This window comes from Mustela lutreola, chromosome 10, assembly GCF_030435805.1.
Source record: "Mustela lutreola isolate mMusLut2 chromosome 10, mMusLut2.pri, whole genome shotgun sequence".
Taxonomy (NCBI): Eukaryota; Metazoa; Chordata; class Mammalia; order Carnivora; family Mustelidae; genus Mustela; species Mustela lutreola.
The window spans coordinates 11034129-11049077 of NC_081299.1; the positions used below are offsets into that span (position 1 = coordinate 11034129).

General features: G+C 56.9%; 1 protein-coding gene and 1 long non-coding RNA gene across 7 annotated transcripts in view; one reads left to right on the plus strand and one right to left on the minus strand.

The window, feature by feature from the left end:
* LOC131809512 (uncharacterized) lies at positions 1-8960 on the minus strand. Its single transcript, XR_009345216.1, has 3 exons — positions 8658-8960; positions 4100-4186; positions 1-1820 (listed from the first exon to the last, which is right to left on the minus strand). It is a non-coding gene; the product is annotated as an uncharacterized LOC131809512 (long non-coding RNA).
* FBLIM1 (filamin binding LIM protein 1) overlaps positions 5775-14949 on the plus strand; it is a 22772-nt gene continuing 13597 nt past the window's right edge. Inside the window, exons 1-4 of one of the 6 annotated variants that reach the window (XM_059136661.1) lie at positions 5775-5919; positions 7380-7506; positions 11747-11802; positions 12231-12500. In XM_059136661.1, coding sequence (XP_058992644.1) covers positions 12251-12500 — 250 coding nt within the window. In that variant the 5' untranslated portion in view covers positions 5775-5919; positions 7380-7506; positions 11747-11802; positions 12231-12250. Of the gene's footprint in view, positions 5920-7379; positions 7507-7822; positions 7935-11746; positions 11803-12230; positions 12501-14949 lie in introns of those variants that run through there. The other 5 variants (XM_059136662.1, XM_059136665.1, XM_059136660.1 and 2 more) reach the window with 5 other exon arrangements.

Sequence of the window (14949 nt, forward strand, 5' to 3'; positions counted from 1 at the left end):
AATCTTAAAAAAAAAAAAAAAAGAGTCAGATGTTTAACCATCTGAGCTACCCAGGTGCTCCTACCATCTTTTTCTATGGGTTGGGTCCCACAACCTGGAAGGGTCCTCTGGCTCAGGTTCTCCTCACAGACCAAGTCAGGATGTTGCCCAAGGCTCTGGTGTCATCTTAAGGTTTGACCCAGGTAGGATCTAATTCCAAGCTCACTCACATGGTTGTTGGCAGGGTTCAGTTTCTTGTGGGCTACTGGACCGAGAGTCTCTGTTCCTCTCTGGCTGTTGGTGGAGGTGTCTGTCCTTTGTTCCTTGCCACAAAGGCCTCCCCACAGACAGCTCACAATATGGAAGCTGGCTTCCCTCAGAGCAAGCCACGGAGGGAGAGAGAAAGAGAGAGGACAGCAGGACAGACGTGATAATCCTTTTGTAGCCCAATGTTAAAGGCAACACCCATTGTTTTTGTTGTATTCTATGGATTAGAAGCAAGTATCTGAGTCTCGCCCACCCTTGAGAGGAGGGGATTACACACGGGAAGGGCAGAAGGTGTGGAACCTTGAGGGCCATCGTTAAAGCTGCCTTCCACAGAGGGCTTCTCTGAACCGACAGAGGGAGTAAGCTAAGCAAGATGCTGAGGGAAAAGCGTGCCTGGCTGAGAGAACAGCATGAGCAAAGGCCCTGAGGTGGCAACAAGCTGAGAGTATTGTAGAAACAACAGGAAATTTAGTGTGGCTGGAGCTTCAGAGAGAATGGAGTGTCAGGAATGAGGTCGTGGAGGTGGGCAGGGACCATGTCACTCCAAGGTGGGGTGGTGACGGTTAACCAGCAGAAAGTTTGCACAAGAGAGTGATGTAATGTGACTTACATTTTTTTTTAAAGATTTTATTTATTTATTTGATAGAGAGAGATCACAAGTAGATGGAGAGGCAGGCAGAGAGAGAAAGAGAGAGAGAGAGAGGGAAGCAGGCTCCCTGCTGAGCAGAGAGCCCGATGCGGGACTCGATCTCAGGACCCTGAGATCATGACCTGAGCCGAAGGCAGCAGCTTAACCCACTGAGCCACCCAGGCGCCCTGTGACTTACATTTTTAAAGGAGTCCTCTCCTAGCTGTTTGTAGAATAGTGCAGGAACAGAAAACCACTTTAGGAGCATTTAGAATTACCCAGGTGAGATGATAATAACCCTGGGAATAGCCCAGGGCTTGGACCAAGATGGTAGCCATGGAGGCAGCCGGAAGTGGCTGGAGAGGATGGGATGCGTGGACATGGATGTACGGTGAAGAGCTCGTAGGACTTCCTGATCAATTAGATGTGACTTTGAGAGAATGACATGAATCCAGGGCTCTTAGCTTTTCAGCCTGAAGAACCCGGTGAATGAGGTAGGAGGCATCGGGGGCAGAACCGGACCCTCTCACGCAGGCACCGTCGGCATCATGGTGTATGATGAGGTCTGGGTCTCCAGGGGCCTCACTGACAAAGAGCTGTTGACCCTGAATCCTCAGCTTTCCGGGGGAGTTCCCAGACCAAGGGAGTGGTAGGGAAGCCCGGGCGCTGAGGCGTCTGAGGGGCTCCAGAAAGGTCCGTGTGGCTGAGCAGAGGGGCAAGGGTCGCAGCAGTGGGAGATGCTGTCACGGAGGCTGGCCATGGCCAGATCACCCAATGTCACAGGAGGGCTTGGCGCGTTCCCCCCACAAGCAGCAGGTGCCCCAGAGAGGCTGTGTGGGGGCCCCGGGAAGATCACATGCTTTCTCTAGCGAGATGGTCTGGCCATCAGAGTGGAGATGTGTTGTGAAGGAATGAGAGCAGGGCCAGTCCAACTTTAAAGGTTCCCCTTTAGGAAAAAGAATAAAAAATCGGTATTAGTGATAGAACGATAAAGGAAGACGTAAGAGATTGCTGGAGGCCTGCGGACTGGGTTCCTTCTTCTGACATCTCCCTGGGCAGTGTGCCAGGAGCATTTAATGGAAAATGCTTCCTGAGTGTGATCTGGCCGCCTCCCCTCCCAGAACACTCTGGAACTCCCAGCAACCCTCAGAGGGGCCCTACAAGTAGGAGGCCACGCAGTCACCGTAAACCCACCTTGGCTAAGAGAGAAGTAGGGAGGCCAGTTGGGGGTAAAGAGGAGTCCCAGGGACTGCGGTGCTGAGACAGACGAAGCCAAGGATGAAGGCTCCCAGTGGGGATGGGGGTTCAAGCAGGGGGACGGGGTCGCTGAGGTGTTTGGCCAGGCGCTCAGCCTTGGCAAGAGGCCGAGGGCTTGGGGCAGTCCCAGGGACCTCAGGGACCTGACTGACACCAGGATTTCCCCCTCTCTGTCTGAGAAGGAGCTCTGACCTTTAAGACTGGGAGCCCTCCATGACCCAGCCCTCGCTCTGGAACCGGTGTTGATTTGCTAAGCGATGGCAAACCGTGGGAACACACCAGCCCAGACAGGGTCAGCTCGGCCCCCGGACCAGGAAGGGATTAAGACCCAGACAATGTTGTCACAACCAGGTCTGGGAGGCTGTGTGGCCCAAGTGCATGCAGGCTTGGGGCCTGAGAGGAGGGGAATTTATGCGGCTATAATGTGGCCCAGTCTGCTCCCCCTTTGTTGCTTTTGTTTTGTTTTTTAAGATTTTATTTACTTATTTGACAGAGATCACAGGTAGGCAGAGAGGCAGGCAGAGAGAGAGGGGAAGCAGGCTCCCCGCTGAGCAGAGAGCCCAATGCGGCTCGATCCCAGGACCCTGAGATCATGACCTGAGCCCAAGATGGAGGCTTAACCCACTGAGCCACCCAGGCGCCCCTCCCCCTTGGTTTTTAAACATTTCCCTACACACTTGGAATGAAGTTCATTTACTAACCTTGTGACGTTGAGCAAGTTATCATCTGTGCTCAGTTTCCTCATTTGTTGAGTGCCCTGAGCAGATGGTGAAGGTCGGGCACGTAGCCCGGAGGCTGATTGTGGGCTCCATTCCCCTCCTGCCGGCCCACCAAGGAATGATAACTCAGTCCCAGCCCGGCCCCTGAGTCAGGTGGTGGGGAAGGAAGTGCTGATTCAGGCAGCCTAAGCAGGAACCCATCTCAGGGGAGGAAGGGTGTGATGACCTCCCCCCCCATCCTGTCCACTAGAGGAGCACATTTGCATTTCACTTGCAAGGAGCTGTGAATATGTCAACTCTTCTCTACGGAGGGATGACAACCCTGTGCTATGGATTTTTTCATGCACCTGTCTCCAGCCTTCAGAGCAACCTGGGAGGAGTTGACTTTTCTCTGTCTCCTCAGGAGAAAACCCTAGGTACAGAGAGATCACATGACTTGCTCAAGGTCACAGAGCTAATAAGTGGGAGAGCCAAGATTCAAATTCGAGGAGGTCTGATTCCAAAGCCCAAGCCCTTGACAGCTCAGCACCCATCACTACTTGTATGTGATTTGCCTATGAAGCTACTTAAGACCTCCAATTCCAACTCGTATGTTTCATAGGAATTACTAGGTCCCTACTATGCGCCAAGCATCATGCTGGGTGCTGGAGACCCAGAAAGCAATGAGACACAGCCCTGCTCCTAGTGTCATGGGGGAAAGCATAGTGGTGCATCCCAGCAGTCTTGGGCTACATCTAGGAGATGCACATGACTCCTAAGCCTGTCTGGAGGAATCAGGACAGGCTCCTCCAAAGTGGTGACAGGGATGCAGTTTGCCAGGAAGAGGAGGTGGAGATGATCCAGCCCCATGGGGCCTCACCAGTCTTCACCATGACTTTGCTTTAAGCAACAGAAACACAGTTTTAACTTGTCGAAGACAAGGCAAGAAAAAAGAGAACTCATGGGCTCCAGAGGTCCAGAGGGAAGACTTCAGGCATAGCTGAATCCAGCAGCCTAAGTGATGAGATCCTCTATCCCCTGCCCTCTGTGTTGGTCCGAGTGCTCATAAAAAAATGGTGCCAAGCTTGCATTCTGGTAGCCTGGAAAGATGCTGCCTCTTTTTAAATAGTTCCAGCCAGGCACAAAGAGTGGGGGCGGGGTTGCTCAAACAGAAATTAGATACTGTGACCAGAATCCGGGGAAGTGATGCTGGCTGACAGGAGCCATGACGTCCCTTGGATTCTCCAGTGGAACCAAGTCTCTGCCTTACCTTCTGCCCTTTGTTCATCTCGCGGGATCTCCCCAGACCTCTGTCCTCTACCTGCTGGGGAGAGGAAAGGAACTCCTCTTCGAACACCTGCCAAACACCAGGCATATTTAGCCACATTTGTCCATCGAATCCTCACAGTGAAGCCCAGGTGCCCCAAGAGGAAACTGATTTGCCCAAGGTAAGCGACTGACCAGTGGCAGAGCCAGACTCACAGATCCTGATTTGACGCCTATCTGTGCTTGACTGGCCACTGGTCCTGCCGCCGTATTGAGGAGCTCCCGCTTCTCAGAACTGCTCCCCCTCCTGCCTGGCCCGACACACAGTAGGTGCTCAGGGAATAAGGGTTGAGCTGATCTGACTCCCAACGGGCAGAGCAGAGGATGGAGGAAGGAGCAGGGACAGAGCCAGGACGGCGAGGCCCAGGGAAGCTTCTGAGGCTGTTTGCTAAGAAGTGGACGTGCAGCCCCACCCCGGATGTACAACTTCATGCAGCATTATATCTGGGCCCCACCCCCACCAAAGGCTGGGGCTCCGATCTGGCCCCCGCGGAGCGGGTCAAGGGGACGGACCACTGAGCAGACAGATGCTTCCCTTCCTCAAGGTCTCGGGGCCAGCGGGGGCTGTGTGGCTCTGGGAAACTTGTCCCTGTTCCTGGGTCTAGTTGCAAAGCGTATGGACTGTGTGAACAGAGGCGAGGGGGACGTGAAAACAGCAGGCAGTACCCTTAGTGGGCAAGGACCAGGGGTCAGGCCCTGGGGGTCCTTTCAGCCCCTCCATCCCTAACAATTTGGCAAAAGGAAGCATTCATGTCTCCAGGGGAGGGTATCTAATCCAACCCCCCTGTTCTTGTTTTTGTTTTTTGAAAGAATTTACTCTTAAGTAATCTTTGCACCCAATGTGGGACTCGAACCCATGACCCCAAGAACAAGAGCTGCATGCCCCCCGCACTGAGCCAGCCAGGTGCCCCTCCCTTATGTTATAGGTGAGAAAACAGAGCCTCAGAGAGGGAAAGAGCTTGTCCAAGGTCAGAGCCAGCACCAGAATGCTGGGAGTTAACCTGAAATCTGACCTTAAAGCCTATGTACTGGGTCCCTGGCCCTGGAATGTCCTCCCCTGCTCCTCCGCTTTCCGCCCCACGGAGAGGCCTGTCCTACTGTCCCTGCAACTCCTATTCTGTGTAGACCCCTGATTCATTCGTTCATAGCACACATCACCATTATATTATGGTCACGGTGATAACGCGGTCATTATTATATTAGTTTGTGTTAACGCTGATGTCCCCCACCTTTCCGTAAGTTCCGTGGGGACAAGGATGGACTGTGTCTGACCTGATTCCCTTGAGCTCCCTGACTTGTTTTAGCACAGAGGTGCTCAACAAAGTTTGCTGGATCTAAGCTTTCTGTGGGCAGCAGGGGCATGTTCCCCTCAGACTGGGCAGCAGCAAACATCCACACTACCCTGGTTCTGTCCCCCGAACTTCTCCCCCCACCCCTTCCCTGCCACCCCGGATCTCAGCGGCCACAGCCCTAATAAAAGATTGAACCACTTTGCTCAGCTGCTTGGAAGAGAGCTGGTCCAAGGCGGGCAGGACAGGAGGAGGGAGCAGGGGCTCTCTGAGCCCGCAGACAAAGGGCATGTGTTCCCATCCAGCGCACTTCCTGGGTTTCCCTTACAGGAAGCTTGGCACCTGCCAAGGTGACACGGACACCCCTCCGCCCTCTGGGTGGGTGTGGGGTGTGGGACTGCCTTCCCAGAGTGCTGCTCTCCACCCAGGCTCAGCGACAGAGGTGGAACAGGCAGCCAGGGGTGCTGGACAGCAGGTGAGTGGTGACAGCTGGACCCCCCACAGAGCCCTTCCATCTTCCCGCTTCCCAGCCAGTCTTAGCTCCCAGCAGATGCCTGGAGGCCTGGGCCCTAGAGGGAGTCAGGGTGACTTTGGATGAGGCCTCAGATCAACTTTTGGTGCCTCACTGTTCCATCTACAGGGCAGTGAGGTGAGTGGCTCAGGGGATATCATGACGACATCGAGGGAGGGCAGCTCCATTTTGATCTGTTTTAAATAAGCTTCTGGGTCACCAAGCACTTGAAAAGGGGGTTCTAGAGCTTAGAGTATTTGCAAACCCCTGGATCACACCTTCCTCCTTAAGGTCCCCCCCATCCCTGGCAGTCAGCAGCCCCCTCCTTCTTCCTGGGGAAGTCCTGGGGCAGAGTGCTCCAAGCAGTGGTGCAGGCTGGGGAGGGAGCCTGATCAAGGCTCCGGCAGCCTGGGGTCTGAGTCTCCTGGGCCCCACAGGGCTCTACATCTCAGCTTCCACATTGGGGAGGAGGGGGTAGGTGGAGGGTTCCTCTGACACTGGCTGGCTTGGCCCTCGGGTATGGCCTTGTGCCTCTCTGGGCCTCAGTTTCCTCAACTGAGAAGCAGACATGACCATTCCTGCCACACAGGGCTGTCCCGGAGATTCCATGGAGAGATCTATAGGTCAGGGGCCTGCCACCTGGGAAGCCTCTACCTGGGGCTACTGTTGTCGTTCTTATGGAGTCCCGAAAGGCTCGAAAGTGGGCAAGGGATTGAGAAATGTTGGGATGAGGAGGAGGGGTGGGGGAAGGAGGGGGGTACCCAGGTGCCCGCCTCACGACCTCCATGAGCAGCAGCCCCAGAGCCATGGTGATTGCAGCTTTGGCCCCGGGGGAGAGCTCGACCCTGCCTGGCCTGCCCCCAGATGGCGCTGGGTCCCACACTCCTCTGGCCTCAGCAGAGGCTTTAATCAAAAGAACAATCTGTTTGCCTCTGAATCAGACCCAGATTCCTTTTCCCAGCAATGTTCCCCGGGCCTCCAGGGACCCAGGCGGCCCATCCCGGCTCCATCTCCTGTCCCAGGGCCCAGGCTCTGCTTCCTCCTCCCCCTTCTCCTCTGGCTTGGGTCGGGGAGTGCAGGAGGTGGGAGGGAGGCAGAGACTGGAACCAGGGTTGGCAAAGCAGGTGACCCGACTGCCTGCTGGGCCCTGTCTACCAGGCTGCCTGGGAGCCTGTGCCCCCGCAACCTCCTTCCCCTGGGGTGGGGCTGGGACCCCACTGCGGAGGGCTTAAGGGTCCACCCAGGCAGTGATAGCAGGTCAGGACAGCAAGCAGAGATGACCTACTCCGCTGGGCATCTGAGACCTCCAGGCAGGGTCACCCCCTAAGAAGGCCCACTGACCACCAGTGCTCTTCTCTCTGTCAGTGCCGTCTTTTATCTCGGCTGAGCCCCAGCGGTAAGCAGCCTTTACCCCCATTTTACAGATAAGAACCTGAGACTCCAGGAGGCGGAGTGCCCGCCCCGGGGTCAGGGAATTGTTAGTGAATGGCCCGAGGAACTCGGGTCCACCTGACACCTAGGACCCTGGGAGATCTCAGGCCAGACTCAGGTGTAAGTACCCCCCCCCCCAACACCCGACGGCGCAGGTGGGGCCACCAACCCAGGAGACCTAGGGAAGGAGGGGGAAGGACCGCGCGGGGCACACAAAGGCCCCCGGGGGTGGGCAGCCGGGGAGGCCTCCCACCCCAGGCCCGGGCCCAGAGGACGAGAGGAGGGGTCCAGGGAACAAAGGGCGGGCGCCGGGGGCGGCGCGGGGTGCGGCCGGGCAGGTGGGGGGGGCAGGTAGGGGCCGCTTCCGCCGGCGGGAATCCCGGGCCCCCTCCCCCTAAGCTTCACCTTTTATGGTAAGGCGGCCCGGGCGGCGGGGCGGAGGGAGCCGAGGGGGCGGGGAGGGCGGAGGGGGCGGGAGGCTCCGCGCCGCTCGGGGCTCAGCTCGCTCGGGCGTCCGACCGGAGCCGCTGGGGGCGCGGGCGACGCAGGTAAGCGGGGCGCGGGGCGGGGGGCGCGGGGCGAGCGGGGCGGCCGTCCTTCCGTCCTAGCCCCGGCCACACACAGGTGACAGCGCGGGCGGCCCCGGGCCGGAGCCCCTCCCCGCCCCCCCGCCGGGACCCCAATTCCGGCGCTCCTGCAGGGGGTCCGCGGGAGGGCGGGGGTGCCGCCTTGGGTCCCGGCCCCCGGTCTCTGTCCCTGGAGCGGGGGTAGGGCTGGTGTCCCTGCCCCGGAGCGGATCGCCGGGGGAAGAGGTGGGCAGGGCGGAAGCTCCCGCACAAAGAGGACAGCGTCCCGCACATGGATCGAATTAAAGTCCCTGGCGGCGCCCCACAGTGACCCGGCCAGCCGCCCGCCTGGGCTGCTTGCGGGAGGGCGCCGGGTTTCCGGAGCTCCAGGGAGCTCCGGGCCCCTTCACCCAGCCCGGGTCAGGCGAGGGGAAGGAGGGGCCCCAGGGCCGCCCCTCTCTGGGGCCTTAAATCCCGGTCGGGGGCTGGGAAGGGGTGTGCCGTGGGGCATCTGGCGGGGATCCTACCCAGCCCTACTCTGGGGACCCCGGGAAGAGCCCGGGCAGCTCCCAGAATCCTGCTCTTAATGTCGGAAGCCAAGTCGAGTCCTCCCAGGTCCCCCCCCCCCCCCCAGGCCAGCCTGGCCCCTGGGGGCTCCTCCCCATCAGGGGCTGGGTAACCAGCTTGCCTTCTCTTTGGACCTACCTAGTACCAAGATCTGGAGCGCTCTCTCTCCTTGGATCCTCTGAGCCAACCACCTTTCAGGACAGACTTTTTTATTCTCACTTTAGGAAAAAACTGAGGCCCAGAGAGGGCCAGTAACCTGCTGTGGGTCACCCAGCAGGGAAGAGGTGGGGCTGGGTGTGACTGCAGCTCCCTGTGTTTCCTTGGCTTCCTTGAGGGGAGAGGGAAAGGGAACCCCTACCTAAGGCTGCAGGGTCCTCTGCTGGGTCTGCATGGTCTCCCTCCTACCTCCAGCGAAGTGTCATTCTGAACCAAGCGTAGATTGCTTTGTCCAAGTATTAGAGAACAAAGCTTACAGGTGCTTCCAGAAGTTTTTGGAGGGGGTTAGAAGGAGTAGGAAGGAAGGGGAAGGGGGGGGCACTACCGGGAGGACCGCCAGCTCAGCCAGCCTGTCCCCTGCCCCGGGCTGCTGCCTAAAGCTGGGCTGGGTGGCTGGCTGGCTGGATCTCAGCCTCCTTCCTTCCTCTTGACAGGAAATGACTTTCTTTCCCTTTGTTCCCACTTTCTCTGCTTACCCAACTGGATCTCAGATTCCCCCTCTGCCGGAGGAAGGATGGGGGCAGAGGGTCTCCGGGGTGCGGCTGGCCGGTAGCCTCTCAGGGAGCTTTCTCCCACATACCCCCCTCTGGGGTGACCTGGGGGCAGTGGGACCTGAAGGAGGCTGAGGCTCTCTCTCCTAGCAGCCCTGGGCCTGACTGACAGGCTTTGAAAATCCCCAGGGGTGGGGGTCCCCTGGGGCCTGAAGTCCCTGAAGGAACTGCAGGGAGGGATTGGGGGGGGGGGCGTGAAGCTGGCCAGCTGTGAACATCTGGCGTCAGAGCTAGGACATTTGCCTTGGATGTTTTCCGAGAAAACCACAGATCTGACTTCCCGGAGGGGTGGGCTGGGGTGGAGTGGGGGTCAGAGCAGGGTCGGAGGGAGGTGGAGGGGGCATTCACAGCAGTCTCTGGGGATGAGCCCAGAATGTACTGGCCACAAGAAAATCTATCTGGATTGGGCTTTTCTTGGATGAGAACAGCCCCAAGGATTTGGAGGCGCCCGTACCATCCAGGGAAGGAAAAGTGTGTCATCTCAGGTCCAAGGACTCCCCCCTCCTCCGGGACCCGGGTCAAATGATGCTCAGATAGAATTCTGAGTCTGCCAAGGCTGCTAAGATGACCTGGAAAAGTCCCTTAACCTCTCGGGGCATCCCATGGAACCACCTGTAAAGTGGGGACGTCAGGGGATGTGTTGCAAATAAGGTGTGTTTAGAGGCTCAGAAAGCGTGAGCCGCCGTGCCTGGCACAGAGCAGGCCCTTGGTCAGTCGGTGCCCTTGCTGTCGTTTCTTGGACGTGACTCTCTGAAAGCTGCTGACCACAACAGACTCTCAATCTGGTAACAAAGTGTAAAGCCAAAGTGTCAAACCATACAGTTTTGGATGACGTATGACCAGGGCGGCCGAGACGAGGAAGCATATATACTCCTAAATGTCCCTTTCCTGAAGAAGAAACAAAAGGAAAGGACCTGGAAAATAACTTTTTTTTTTTGGAAAATAACTTTTAAAGCTTTCTTCGGACGTTGATTTATTTCTTTCTTTCTTTCTTTCTTTCGTTTTTTTTTTTTTTTTTTTTAAGATTTTATTTATTTATTTGACAGAGATCACAGGTAGGCAGAGAGGCAGGCAGAGAGAGGGGGGGAAGCAGGCTCCCTGCCGAACAGAGAGCCCGATGCGGGACTCCGATCCCAGGATGCTGGGATCACAACGCAAGCGGAAGGCAGACACCTAATGACTGAGCTACTCAGGTGCCTGCACCTGACCCCACTTCTTGATTATCACTCACTGGATTCCTATTTATTCTCTCCACACGCCTTCGGAGCTACATCCAGATGGTTTAGCTGGAGAGTGGGTTAGAAAGAGGGGAGACCCAGCTTAGAGACCCAGCTCAAACGGGGCATCAGCCCTGGGAGCACAGGGAAAACCTTTGACTGAATGTGGTTGACTTGCCTTCCCCCGAGACCTGAGGGCCCCCACCTCAGCCTTGGCCTTGGAGGCAGCTGTTTGGGGTCACCACCTGGGGAATGGAAAATGGGCTCCTTGACATCAGGAATGCTGTCCGGCTTCCAGATCCGTGCTCTGATGCCCACGTTGGACTGGGGTCACAAAGATTACAGGCACAGCTGAAGTCACATGCAATCACTTGTGGGGAGGTAGGGGCAGACGTGGTGACAGGGCGCCGACATGTCCCGTGATGGGCTGTCATCAACCTGAGGAAGCAGACGCTGCTCCCGGGAGGGGGTCAGGAATCACGGGAGGCTTCGTGGAAAAGCTGGGCCTCTAAGAAAAAATGGACATTCGCCCTGTGGGGGCAGAGGAGGAAAAACAAGGGGGGGAACTCTCCAAGGCTGGTAAGAGAAAAAGCTGGGAAAGGGGCAGAGGTCCAGGGTAGTCAGAAAAGAAATCGAAGGGCACCGGGTTGGCTCAGTTGGAAGAGTGTGCGACTCTTGATCTCAGGACTGTGGGTTCAAGCCTCATGTTGGGCATAGAGATTCCTTCAAAGTAAAATCTTTTTAAAAAAAACTTTTAGGGGCACCTGGGTGGCTCAGTGAGTTAAGCCTCTACCTGGGGCTCGGGTCATGGTCTCGGGGTCCTGGGATCGAGCCCCACATTGGGCTCTCTGCTCAGCAGGGAGCCTGTTTCCCTTTCTCTGTCTCTGCCTGCCTCCCTGCCTACTTCTGATCCCTGTAATAAATAAATAAAATCTTTAAAAAAAAAAAAAAGGAAAAGAAAAGAAAAGAAAGAGCGTGGATTCAAATCCCAGCTCTGCTGCTGTGTGACCCTGAACAAGGGACTTCACCTCTCTGAACCTTGGTTTCGGCGTCTGCTGGGATAGTCCTAGCACCTGTCCCCCAGCGGCTGGGAGGACTTGGAAGTGAGTGAGCTGCAAGTGCTTAGGACGGTGGGTGCATAGTAGGTTTTGACCCACCATAGCTCGGATTGAACTTCTGTCCTCTCCGCCTCCTGGAACCCAGCCCTGATGCTCTGACGGGTTGTGCTGTTTCCCTCTCACAGCAGAGCTGGCCTGGACCCGCAGGGACTTTGACCCCCGGGGGAGAATTGGATCTCAGGTGAGGGAGGTAACTGGGGTGTGGCCCGGTGGCAGGGTGGGTGGGTGGGTGGGTGGGGACTGGAGGAGCTGCTCCTTCTCACACTTCTCGGAGGAGGAAAATTAATCATTTGTGAGGTGAGCAAGGCAGGGCTGCCCTTTGCAACCCCCCCCCCCCGCCCCCGTGCTCAGGTTGTGGGGAGGGACAGTCAGGACTGCTGTGGGTCCCCTCCCTGTGGCCCGAGTCACCTGGTGGACGCCTACCCTCCCCCGCAGGACATCCCCAGCCCCTTCTTTGTCTCCACTGGGGCCCGAGCCGGCCCAGGGGAGTGGGCGCTCCTGTCTATTAGGAGAAGGGAGGCTCCGGGCCTGGGGATGTCTGTCTGTCTAGGTGGAACACAGCCTTGGGCCTGAAGCCCTGCCCCAGCCTGAGCCACACTCTGTCCCCAGCCCCACCAGGAACGGAGACAATGGCCTCGAAGCCGGAGAAGAGGGTCGCCTCTTCGGTCTTTATCACGCTGGCCCCCCCGCGGCGAAACATGGCCGTGGCCGAGGAAGTGAAGCGGGCAGCTTGTGAGGCCCGGCCGGGCCGCCCCTGGGAAGCCCCTGCTCCTGGGAAGGCGCCCGGGGCTGGCTCAGCAGGGAGGTCCAGCCCCTGGACCCCCCCTGCCAGGGCGGCAGCCACCAGGCCAGCGGTATCCCCTCAGCTCTCCAACGGAGGTAAGAAGGTGAGGGGACCGGGCAGGAGGCTGTGTCAGAGGCCACACGGAGGCGGGGAGGAAGGGACCTGCTCTGGGCTCTTTCAGGCGTCCATTCATTCCTCGAGCACCTACTGTGTGCCAGGCAGACTCAAGCCCACCCGCGCGGGTTTGAACCCTGGCTCTTCCACTTGGCTGTGTGAGGTTGGCAAGCCACATACCCTCTCTGTTCCTCCGTTTCCTAATCTATAAAACAGGCATCACAATAGTACCTTCCTCAAAGGATTAGGGGAATGAATACACATGTTTGGGTCTGTGCCTGTCACGTAGAAAGTGTTAAATAATGTGTTACCTGCGGTTACTCTTCTGGGTCAAACACTTGGGCCGTGAGAAGAAAGACCAGTCTTTCAGCCTACATGAAACTTAAATCTTAGTGGGAAAACAGATGACCACAAACATAATGTTGGGGAGACACAAGGGCTCTACACGAGCAAAACACGGAGAGGAGGTGGGAGGTACCAATTTTTTTTTTTTTGAAGATTTTATTTATTTGAGAGAGAAATTGCAAGAGAGAGAAAGCATGAGCAGAGGGTATAGAGGGAGAAGCAAACTCCCACCTGAGCAGGACTCGATCCCAGGATCCTGGGATCATGACCTGAGCTGGAGGCAGACGTTTAACTGACTGAGCCACCCAGGCGCCCCAGGAAGTACCACTCTTTCTGGGACAATTAGAATGGCTTCTCCCAGCAGGTGACATTTCAGCTTAGCTAAGACCTGAATGACAGGATAGAGCTGGCCAATGGGAACAGCAAGTGCAAAGGCCCTGAGGCAGGAACGAATTGTGCACATTGAAGGACCTCAAAGGTGGTTTTATTCTCTCTCGAACTCTGCCATTCACTTGCCGTGTGGTCTTAGGCATGCAGTTGGTTTGCTTGATTTCAACCTCTGGAAGGTGGAAATTTGGTCATGTATATGACGCATCTGTCACAGAATGGATATAGTTCATACGGGGCTGTTCCTTTGCCTTGTGCTCGGCTCTGCTGCCATGACACCAGAGAGCATTGGAGCCTCCACTCCATGGAGTCTTAGCTGTTGGTTGGGTAGAAACAAGGAAGGAGCACAACCCGGGGGCTTGGGGCAGGGGGATGGCTCTCCTTACAGGACACCAGGTGGAATAAGGAGGCACAGAGACGACAAAGATGAGCTCCTGGAGTTCCCCCAGGGTGTTCTGCTGTCCCTGAGCAAAGTTAGAGTAGCCCCGTGCATCCGTCACCACAGAAACACCCTGAAGACCAATAGGAACTGCCAGTTCCAGGGGCCAGAAAAGGGCAGGAGACAAAGACACTCATGTAACATGCCTCTTCATCTGACACCACCTCGTAAACTGATCTCTCCTTCCTAACCACACATCCCAAGGACACGGCCTCCTCCAGGAGCTTTCCTATAGAACCAAGACCCCGATGACCAGAATTCACACAGCAGGGTGTGTGATCCAGTGGGAAAAAAAATGACGTCCCTTTTGGGTAGGAGAGGGAGCCAGAGTCTATAGTGTAGATGCCCCATTGCCAACATTTCCACAACGTATTCATGGGTTGCTGGATTGCTGGAATACCAGAAAGTCTTGGGAGTGTGGTAACAAAAGTGGACCTTCCCTGGGAGGGGGAGCACCTCGCCGTGGCTGGTCTGCTGGTCCGCCATTTTGTTTGCCAGTGGGGCGCACGGGCAGAGCTCAGGGAATCTCGGGGTTCAGTCTCGCCTGAGTGAGACAAGTTCTAGGCGAGCATCTTGGTCAGGAGTCTGGTCTGACCACAGCACAAAGCGGGCCCTGGGGCCACGCCAGCTGCCGGCTGTCATCTGACACCCCAGCCAGTGCTTGTCTTGGGAATCCACACACAGGTTGGTTTTTTTTTTTTTTTTTTTGGCCCTTGCGTCCTGAGAGAGATCCCCATCTTTCCCTCCCTCCATCCCCACTCCCTTCTAGAAGCCCACATGCACAAAGCCTCACCAGCTCGTATTCAGAAGTCAGTTTTTCTCTTGGCTTCTCTTTGGGAAATCTGCGCTTCCTCCTCCTGCTCCTGGCCAGGGGATCCTGGTTCAGCTGGGGCCCCTCTGCACCCTGCCTGCGGGCCTCCCGCTGCTGCTGCTGCCCGGCTGGAGTTCCTGTCCAGGCCCGGACTCAAGACAGGTCCTGGGAGAGGCCTGGGGGCTCTGGCTGCCTTTCCGCGATCCGGTTCCTGACTCACCTTCAGCTCATCTGGAGCAAGGTTCTCACACCGGCCTCGGGAGGGCCTTGTTCAAACACAGCCGGCTGGCCAGGCCCCACCCTGGGTGCTTCTGATTCAGCAGTGTGGTGCCCCCCCCACCCCGGAGAAAGTGCATTTTCTTACGCATTTCCAGATAATGCTGATGCTCTGGTCTGGGGACCCTGGTCAGGGAGCTGCTGTTCTAGCCTAAAGGCTTTAAGCAAGTGA